The 10,784-nt window shown below is 46.1% G+C and overlaps 1 protein-coding gene across 1 annotated transcript; it reads right to left on the reverse strand.

Annotated features, from left to right (window-relative positions):
* Positions 1 to 4,737: 4,737 nt before the first annotated feature.
* On the reverse strand, positions 4,738 to 10,309 carry LOC135379662 (adult-specific rigid cuticular protein 15.7-like). The gene is made up of 4 exons (XM_064612473.1): positions 10,298 to 10,309; positions 7,124 to 7,213; positions 5,421 to 5,823; positions 4,738 to 4,873 (listed from the first exon to the last, which is right to left on the reverse strand). Exons 1-3 carry the CDS (start codon positions 10,307 to 10,309, stop codon positions 5,443 to 5,445), a joined length of 483 nt encoding a protein of 160 aa, XP_064468543.1. The 3' UTR covers positions 4,738 to 4,873; positions 5,421 to 5,442.
* Positions 10,310 to 10,784: the final 475 nt, after the last annotated feature.

A 10,784-nucleotide genomic window follows, 5' to 3' on the forward strand; every position in this document is an offset into this window, starting at 1 on the left:
CAAGCATTCCAGTTCCGACTTGGCTAGAATGTCCGTAGGTTGATACTTTATCGGAGATCAGTTACATGGCCAGAGTCACTATAACTCACGAACACCCCCGAGAATACACTTCCTCTTTGGTCGTTGTAGTCAACTGACATCGGGGAGCCACGGAGACGCAGAGACCTTGCTTGGAGCTGCCGCCAGGCCGGCTGCCCGCGAAAAGTGAGCTGTCAGATATTTCGAAACTTTGTCAACCAATCCCGGAGCGCGCAACCTCCTTCGGTCAATGGGCATCCGTCATGATGCCTGACGATGTAATACCACGTGACTATGACGTGATTTTCTTTTTCTATTGCCGCGAATGCGGAGAGCTATGGAGGCCTGGCAAGAGGAGGCACAGTAAGCGGGTTTCGCCGCCGAGAAAATAGTGTCGCCGCTGGCATTTCCCGCCAAATTCCAGTTATTTACTTTCCATTGGCTCCGGTCACCCACGTGATCTTTCTCGATCATGATTGGCTGAGGCTCATTTAACCCGTGGATTCGCCAGCGTTAGTTTCTCCGAGGCGCCGACCCGTCTGACCGTGTGTAACTGGCGTCTACGTATGTGAGCAGTCGGTGATTTCGTTTCGTAGATTTCGAAGATGTTCGAGCCATGGACGAACGCCTGAATTAAAGGTAAGCAGCAAACGCATGATGCATGTCAGTGATCAGACGTTTAATACTGTCGCCTAACTGTGTGCATGGAGGTACGCCTTGTCCCGTATTACATCACTTTCTGCCGGTTATCAGTCATGATCTGGTTGATGATTCTGCGAGGCGTTACTTGTTGTGTTTTGTTCTGCTATTTGAATGTGTCTGATGTTTAATACACAGGTGTGCATGAAAAGGAAAACAGCGTGCATCGCGTACGGAGGGCTCCTCGAATTTTGTCATTAGTCGACATTAGGCGCGTAACGATAGTATGTCTTACAGAGCGTATTCAGCCAATTAACGTTGCCTGTGCTCGGGTTTACCATATCATTAACAGGTTCCTTTTTTTTTTTTCATTCAGACACCGACAGCTGTTCGTGGCCCTGCGATCCGCGAGCATGTGGCCCCTGTCACCAGAAAATTCGACAGTTGTGCTGGGATGAAGCGGGTGGCTTCTGCGACTCATCACGTGCTATATATGTGTATATTAATATCTACTTTCTCCAAACCGAATAGGTTCCCTTAAGGATTCTATAATATGGTAGTCACGCTTTCTGTTGCTCGGCACTATTTATTCTTTATTTATTCTGCAGTATTCTGTAATAATCGTGTAGATTTACTTGCATTCAAATGTTGCTTCTTGTTTATATGTTTACCGTGTCAATAAATTTGTACATGTGAATTCCTTCGTCTTCTGGATTTTCATTTTATGCTTCCCGATAATATTAGCAGATGGCCTGGCGAAGGGTGGGGGGAGAAAATTCGAGTGAGAGGGAGTGGAGTGGGCACGCAGCGCACATGCGCAGTTCGATCAGCCAGCGCGCGCTTTTTGGCGCCTTTTCCCGGCTACTTTGTCGTGATTCGTTACGGATGATCACGTGGTCAAGTGGGCGGTGGTTTTCGTGGCGAAAGTGTGAAAGCTACAGCTGCACTCCACTGGCCAGTCCTCCTCAGGTAACCGAGCATGCGGCTGTAGAGTATGTACCACTACGCCAATCTACAACGTTGCAAGCTCATTGGCCTAGACTGTGCGTGCGCTCAGATTGGTCGACAATGTTTTGAAATCGCATTTTCTACGCGCGCATGTGCGTGCAGCGTCCCGGCGTCAGTTTTTCAACAGTTTCAGCACAGTTTCGAAATACCTCGCATCGGCCGGCACGGCGTCCGTTGTCTTGTTAATCTTGTGTTCCGTATTTCGGTGATGTCAATCGGCAGAACAGTTTGTGATTCTACGCGTGTTGTGCTGTTCCTGGACACAACTATTATCCCACGTACAGTTTATCAACTACGGAACTGGAACGCTTCGTGGGTTGGAGAGTGAAGAACGCGTTCGGGCGCCGTTGGATTTTGAGGGCTGACAACAAAGACAGGATTACGATTAAACGCCACACAAGTGCCTTCCGCTCTGCAAGCATCGAAAGAAGATGCTCATCATAAAATCGGGCGGCACGGCGTCCTCTTGTATTCCGTACGTGTTTCAGTGATGTCAATCGGCAGAACAGTTTGTAGAAGTGTTCGCTGGTTTATTCATGCGTCGATGTGATTCAACGTGTGCTTTGCTGTTCCTGGACACGATTATTATCCCACGAACAGTCTATCTACTCCGGAACTGGAATGCTTCGTCAGTTGGAGCGGTTGGAGAGTGAAGAACACGCTCGGGCCGTGCCGGATTTCGAAGGCTGTTCGTTTTGCTTCAAGTTCGAACTTAGTTACAGTGCGTCAACAACCCAGTGGACTTTGTATTCACAGTGCACCCATGTATCAGATCTTTGAATCAGTGCTTTGTGTCAAATAAATATTTCTTTTAGCCAAAAGAAGCTTATTTAGTTATTATTTAGAAGTTATTTTGAATATCGGGTAACGGCGGTAGGCGTGAAATCCGGTAGAAGTCAGCCAGAACCGGCCGAAAACTCAGCCAAAGTTAAGGCTCCGGATTGCCCGACTGGCATTGCTTCATTTCTACAACGTTGCACTCTCATTGGTCGTGTGCCCAGTAATGTGTGAATTATCTCAAACTATGGGCTCTATGAGGAGCTGTTGGAGCCTGGCATGGAGAGCATGACAGTTGGAACTTGGACGGGTCGCAGCAAGTTGGTTTTGTCTTCAGTTGCCGTCGCAAGAATGGTGTATCTCCTGTGCAGTATTTACATGTGTTTTAGTGCGCTTTGTAAGACAATGCGATGACAATGGTTCCTGTGCAACACATTGTCGACTTCCCGGAAGAGTTTTGACGCCAAGAAGACGTAAACTGCGTAGGGGCAAAACGCACTGTGAAACGCCAAACGGACTGCACGTCGCGAGTGTTTGCAGGTATGAGTGATGACCGTGATGTTTTGATTACTATTAAATAGATGTTTCAGTTTAGAAACTTAGGAGGAACTTGAATTGAAACAGGATAAGAAGATTCCGAACGTACGGTGAAGAGGCAGGGGGTGTATCGACCTGCATGGAAAACAAGAGTGTCATGTGTCATCTTCTCTAAGAAAATACAAGATGTGAGGTGGCCAACGAACGAAAGCTCCCTGTGGTCCGTGAGTGCATCGCACAGTCAGGCATATGCTTTGTCTAGACACAGTGAGTGATCAGACTTATACTACGTAGTATGAACTTGTATAGATGTATAGATTATTTCTTTCTGCTCAGTGTATGCTTTTAGCTGAATAAACGGTATCTACTTGAGCAATATGTGCATTTCTACGCATTATTTTCGGTCATGCATTCAGTGGTCCGAGCTTCTAAGTGGCCGGATCCCGACCCACTTAGCAGAGGGGACCACTGGATCAATTCCACGGGTTCCACTTCAAGTAGGACCATCGTAAAGCTGGTTCCACTTTCAACTGGTCCCAGTCAGTAGTCCCCCACTCAAAGTGGGACCTGTCCGATCAACCACTTTGAAGTGGTCCCACTCCAGATTTTTGCCTGCAGTAAACGTTGTTTTCTTCAGAGTTCCGTATCCGCAACTTTATTCTGCCCGACCCAGTGGTTGAAGCTATGGCCGTCTCGGAGCACAGGGTCCAGGCTGACAGTGGTACCACTTGCAGCACCATCCACCAAATGGGGAACCACTTCAGAGTAGGACCACTCCAGAGTGGCCCATTCTGAAGTGGTTTAACGAACTGGTCCCCCATGGGACCACTTGGCAAGTGGGACCATAATGGGACCACTACCAGGGTGGGGCCAGAGTGGGACCACTTCGTTAAACCATTTTAAATGGTCCCATTCCAGATTTCTGCCTGGGTGGGCTCACGTAGCCGGATACGCTAGTTCTTATGAGTTCTCGCAAATGAGTTCTCGAATGGTTCGAGAGGAGACGGAGGGGATCTGTGCGCAGCTAGCCTGCACCTACGCCATTCTATCTGTCCGGAGAGCAACTCAGTTTAAGGTACTCGACATAGCGTTTAACGGTGCAGCTCCAATTCAAACCACAACAAAGACTCGTGTCTCGTTTGCAAACATTTACTACTCACAGAAGCACACATTATGTACAGTAGCCAGACATAATCGTAAATTAACACGCACAACCATCAACAAACACCGACATATACAAGTCTCAAAACTTGAGCAAAGAATCAAAAGGCTTCCAGAACTTCGCTATCATACATGCTGCAGGACAATTATGGGTAATACTGTGTGATAGCAATAAAAGACTTGGTGCAACCTAGCTATGTGGGGTGAGTGGCACAGTTACGAAATAGCGCAAGCAATAAACACAATGCCGAAGGAGTACGACGCCTCAAATAATTCAGGGCCGCAGTTTGTTTAGGAAAAGCGCGAGAGCACGGAAACCAAAACTACACGAGTCACGCATCACGAAGCAGAAGATTGCATTGTTCGCATGTGCGTTTGTCACGCAACGCTGGACATAAGAAAGGTGGGAGATGTCGGCAAGGATAACACAAGCGAAGGGCGTGGTGGTGGAGCGGGCATAAGCGAGCGAGACATAACTGCGAGGAAACGCCGGCGCAGGAAGGAAATTGGCCTATGTCTTGGTGCCACGGCAAAAACAAATGTAAATGATGAGAAAGGGAGGTTCGAGTGCTTCAAAATACGGTGTAGGCGTACGAGAGCAGCGGAAGCATGTTTGCGGGCACATAAGGAGAAGGAAGCGTATGTACATGAATTAGTTTTGGCGCGCTCAGCAGAACAACATCACAGTGCAGACGACTCAGGAGTTTTCTCTCCCCTTGCCTGAGGAGATGACCTGTAAAGAAATAGGAAGAAGTAAAGAGAGTCGAACTGCGATATTTGTACAAATCGTGTACATTAAATTTGCTTTCCAAACATCGATCATAAAGAAAAACCGGTAGGTATCATTGAGCTACAGCAATATGTCAAGCACTCTTACTCAGTGGGGCCAACAACAGTCACAAAGCTGGTGGTTCTTCAGAGTTTTTTTAAAAGCAGCTTTGGATCCATTGGTAGCACCTTTAATGAGGGCTATTATTTTATTAAACGACAATGAATACGCACATCCCATTCGGATTATTTTCATGTTTTGCTCAACCAAAGCGTTTATCCTATCTTCATATCAGATATCAGAGGCAGCAGCTTGCAATGTTACCGTGATTGTATTAGACTGCACAAAATGCTTGCATACTTCTATTGGGTGCATTATTGGGATCGGTTACTATTACATCATAATTATTGAGTATCTCCTTAAGTGACATCCTAATTGGACTAATAATTGGTGCAATATAATTTTCAAACATGCATTTCCCTGATGTCCCCAGGTAAACAACATGACCTACCTTTAATTAACGAGGGATATGCTTAACCATGGAAACCACCGCCGAGGCCATAGCCTCCCTTGCCAGCCAAGCCGGCAACATAGCTGACGCTGTATCCTCCGCCATGACCGCCGCCATGACCACCGCCATAGCTAAAGCCTGCCGAAGGCACTGTCTTGCCAAATGCGGAGATGACAGGAGCTGCTGCTGAAAGGCTGGTCTTAGTGCCCGGCTCGTTGGTCTTGATGACGGCACGGAAACCTAATTTGTCAGCGACGTATTCAACACGACGGGAACGCCCATCAATGTCAGCCAAGTAGTAGGATCCAACCACGGGTCCATAGGCAGACCCAGTCTCATGGCGGCCGTTCGCCGCTCCGTGGCCGTCGACGATGTCGTAGCCAAAGTTGTAGCGTCCGAAGTCCTTGTGGTACAAAAGAAGCGTTCTTACTGCGCGTTCCTCCTGTATTTTTATAAACTATGGGTTCTGCCTATGCCTTCCGGTTCCGTGGCAGAGTGTTTCGCATAGCTTTAGACGGCATATCCAAAATAGTTAGGTTACTTCATTTTCCCATTTATGTTAATGTCACCTGATGTATGTAATGTAATGTATGTATGTAATCAAGTATGTCACCAAAATAACAATTACGCAAATTAATTTACAAGTATTCGTGTTAGCCAAACTGCGCGACCAACAACGATGTTGCGCCAGTGATCACTTAACACATCTGGAACTCTCTCAATGCTCCTGTCTAGATTAGTGAACGACCAGCTCCCGTGGCATAGTGGTTACGATGATCGCTTTGCACGCCGAGACTGGGAGGTGACAAGGGTTCGATTGCTGTGGGCTGTGCTGTCTGAGGGTTTCCCTGGGTTTTCCGAATCCTTTCCAGACGAATGTCGCACAGGTCCCCCTGAAGTCGGCCCGGGACGCATATTAACCACCCTATCCCCCACTCTTTCCTGCTGCGTCTCTTATCTCGTGAGCGCGGTTTTTGCACAACACTTTTGGGTATCTTTCTCAACAATTACCGTTCACCTTCCCGCGATGATAGTCTCCCAAACTCCAGATCGTTTCAAGAGGAAAAGGTCGGTGTGAATCATAGTATTGCATTAATAACTTGAGGGGGCGGTTTACTTTAAAGTGCTATACCAGCGAGGGCGGCCGGGGGAGCAGGGACGATCGCTCTAAAAAAAAACGTTAGGCTACACATTAGTTTTCCATCTCTCACCTCCCCAATTACGCGCTTTGACAATGAAGCGCCCCCCCCCCCCAAACAAACAAACAAACAAAAAAAGAAATATAAGAAGCTCGTGTGTGGATCCACCCCCGTGTGGAACTCACAAAAGGTTCTTGCTTTGGGGCAACTACAACAATGGTCCCATTTGCGACACAGACCATGGTATGTTATCATTAGTTGGTATCATTAGATATCATGACTGACGTTCCACTACTCGGTATTTCTTATAGTAGCAACACTCTGCAATACATCGGCTGTGTTCACGAACAGCAAGCCGACCTCCGTCTGGCTGACTGTTCCCTTCGTTCTTCTTAATAAACATACCCCCCCCCCCCTCCCCCGGCTCTTCTCCCTACATCAGACGAGGATCATGTTGTATTTAGAGAAAATGAAGGGGATAGGAAACACCGAGGAAACATCACATTGTGAACAATTATGTCACAGAAGGAAACACAACGTCGTGAAAACAGGATAAGCGCTTACATCTTGCTTCCTGTATGAGTTGCTGTGTCCACCGAAGGGTGCCACGTATCCAGCGTGGGCAACAGCGACAAGTGCCGCAAAAGCTGCAAGCTGCGGGTAGGGTAGACATTAGTTCATGCAAGGTGCATACAATATCATGCATACAAAAATAAGCATCACTATTCCGTGCCCGGTGAATGGAAAATCATGCAAACATTAATGTCTCATAAATGTATACTATATATTAAACATTTTAATTGTAATAAAGTGTTCCCTTTTACCTTCCTTAAGTGTATGCAGTGTAAGAGTATGGTCATTGCACTGCAAACTGAAAGGAACAGTGTAGAAATTCATGCCGAGAAACCCTAAATTATGGGCACAACGGAAAAATTATGCGGGAGACGAATAAAATCGAGTCTTCTGTGCACGGAACAGATTGAACACACAAATTACCGCGCTGCTTATCCCAGTCCATAACGTGTGTGCCTATCTTCGTGTTCGAGTCCGCTCACCGTTGAAGAATATTAATTTAGTAGTTGTTCCGGCGTCTTACCAGCATTTCAAGCCTGTCAACGGCGCACTTGGTCCTACAAGACGCGAAAGTTGCTTAGGCTCTTTCTTTTTCGATTTCGAGTTGGGAACTTGAGTACTTGACGGAAAGGTACCGATCATATGTACCTTGAAGTAAAGTTCGAAGCACACAATTTGAAATGTGCATAATCACTGAGGTGAACCCTAGTTTTATTAAATTTATTTCTTCTTCCGACGTGTTCTGCACCGAATAAAATGAACGCGAAAGAACACCGGGTGCAGGTATCCTGCAACGAGCGCCGGGCCCCTTTTCCGCACACCTTTCGGTGGTGGAGGTGAAAGGGCTCGCCGCACACCTTTCGAAAATCCTCCACCCTTGGAAACAGCGTATCAGAGAACGGGGCAACTTCGCGAGGTTGCCTATTCTCCTGGCGTGTGACGCGTGACGTAAGCCAGCGCTGCTCAAGCGGGTATAAGCAGCGCATGAGCTCAGAAAGAAGAAACAAAGAAGAAAAACATGGGGACCTTTCGACATGATTTCAACAGGATATAAGTGGAATTTTGCACAATCAAATTTCGTTGTTCTTCAGTCATTGTTGTGTCATCCTTTTTATCTCCCCGACACTGGGGGATTTTAGCGCTTTTAAGACATGACCTTTCCACGTCACGCGATGATCTTGCGCAGCTGGTTTCTCTGACTGTTCTTGTAAATTTGATTGCCCAGTGTCAATATACCGCATAGCAAGAATATTTTGCATGAGGACTGCCGATGGACAGCTCGACAGATGAGACAGTGTTTCACCTCATTACTTCTCTCAAGAGGAATGACGTTGTACACAATCTCAAATGTACTTCGAGTAAAGTACAAGTGCTTTGAAGCGTACTTAAAGTAATATTTTCAGTACTCCCAATCACTGTCCACGTTCGAGCTTTGGAAAATAAACCAAGTTCTGCACGTATTTAACGGTACTATAAAGCAGCATGCGTACAATTTTATACTGCCTGCGCATTTGACTGTCTGGGTGCTCAGTATAGAAACGCCAGAAATTTCGTTCAAACCCATCTCGATCCTTCTTGTTTTGTTTCTTTTTTTGAAAATTCAGATTCGATATTACGGGCAACCCTGTGCCTAAGACCCGACACGAACTCCGCAGTTCCCGCCATATAGGGCGGCAAACATAACCATGCCAATAACTATGTGAGCGTGCACCGGCATCTGTGGACCGCTACCATCATGACGCCGGTTCGCCGAACGTGGTGCATTTTTCCGCAGGTGGCTCTCATGGCTCTCATGGTGGCTCTCTGCTGACAGTTGTGTTACTCATTTCCACGATGTACCAATGTTGTTACATTGTGAGACAACATATGTCAGGAATTATCTCGTTAGAACAGACTTCACAAAGAAAGTTCAAGAAGCCGGTTACTTAGCCCACGACTTAGCCGATAGAGGGTTGGGGACATGTAACACTGTTGCTTGACGAATGGGCGATTGTTTCTCACCAGGTTCGCCCCGCGTCTTTTCACCGCAATTGCAGTCGTGATTAAAAAAGTTTTCTGTTGCACATATAATTTACAGTGGGGGTTTCTTTTGGAATAAGCTTTGAAATGACGCTGCCAATGTTAACAGCTCGTCTACTGCTTTACAGTACCTTTAAACCGACAGGTGTAAAGAGCCAACCACCGCATAGGTCTATCCGTGCCTTTATAGGGCATATAAAGCTATCGAAACGCGTCTGACAGAATGTGAGAAGCCTGCCAATTTTGTTTATAATAATAATATTGTCGTTTTTAATTTCAATAAGAATTCATTTTGTGTGCGGGGAAAGAATTAAAAGAAAAGACCTTAATGTAACAGGGCTGTATGCGGGAGACGATCATAATAAGCAGTGCACGTGTCCCCACCGTGAACATATGCATCATAATAATAATGCACACAAAAGTATAGGCACATACGAGGGTGCAGGAGAAAATGGATGATGAAGCAGTTTAACTTGACCTGCCTTCTCTGTACTTATGAAGGCTGTATCCTTATACTTCCTTTCGAGGTCTGGAGTTCGGTTTGTACATGGTACCTTTATGGGCAACATCTCTGACTATGGCTTCGGACTTGTGTCGGCTGAATAGATTTCGAAGCTTGACGAGAACGAGATGTCACCTCTTTCAAGTAGGTCCTGATCACGAACATTTAGTCATCGTGTGGCCTCGATTAAATGATGAAAAATTCCGTACAGCGCATACAATTTTCGGGTAGAATAGATGCGCTTTCTTACGTAGAACTGATTTTCTCAAAATAGCTTGTAGTGCCATGCATAGGTTATAGGTATAGCGAGGTTACAGCGATCTAACGGACAATTATTGCTATTGCTCAGCATAGGGAGATGAGTACTGTCTTTTAACCGTGGAAGAGAGACAAATACACAAATTGGTGAAGGTTTCACAACCTGGGAACATGAGTACCTGAATTTTGAGTCATGATAGCACCGCGTTGTGCAGCCGCTTCTGCTTTAGTTGTCGTTCCGTTACGTTGCCACGCTAAAACTGTTCTCCAAGTACCAAAAACCTCATATCGACCAAAATCCCGTAGCTATGTGCTCGAGTGTGGTAATCCGAGGATGTATGACATGATGCCTGCTGTGTCCTCTTAAGTAATGTCGCGTAACTCACCTGAACAATCATCGCTAAATGCTTCCAAACTCTGATGCAAACACAAGACAGCAGGTCCCAAACTACAACACCGAACGAGCAGCCATCCTTTATATACATTCCACGCTCTCGCCATTCGTCTCATCCAATCGGAACACGCAGAAAAATATGTAGGCTAGCTCGACTAATTACCATTGAGACGAATTCGGAGATACGTGTGTTTTTACGCGATTTCCACCCTTTCCTCTTAATCGGCTTCATTGTAACAACTGGCGGCCCCACCCTGTGTGACTCGAAAAGTGGAGGAAAGAAATTATTTCAGTTTCAATGTCACTTTCGCCCAGCTGTAATACCACTCTCCTGGTTCCCTTCGTTCTCGAAACAAGAGGAAGACAACCGATCTTACCTTATCGTCGATCTTATAATAGCTTTACTTTGAAAGTAAAAAGAACAATAACAATAAAAAAATATCTGAGTTTTCTTTCGTTCTTTCTCCACTTTTTTTCTT

Source organism: Ornithodoros turicata, chromosome 1 (genome assembly GCF_037126465.1).
Source record: "Ornithodoros turicata isolate Travis chromosome 1, ASM3712646v1, whole genome shotgun sequence".
Classification (NCBI taxonomy): domain Eukaryota; kingdom Metazoa; phylum Arthropoda; class Arachnida; order Ixodida; family Argasidae; genus Ornithodoros; species Ornithodoros turicata.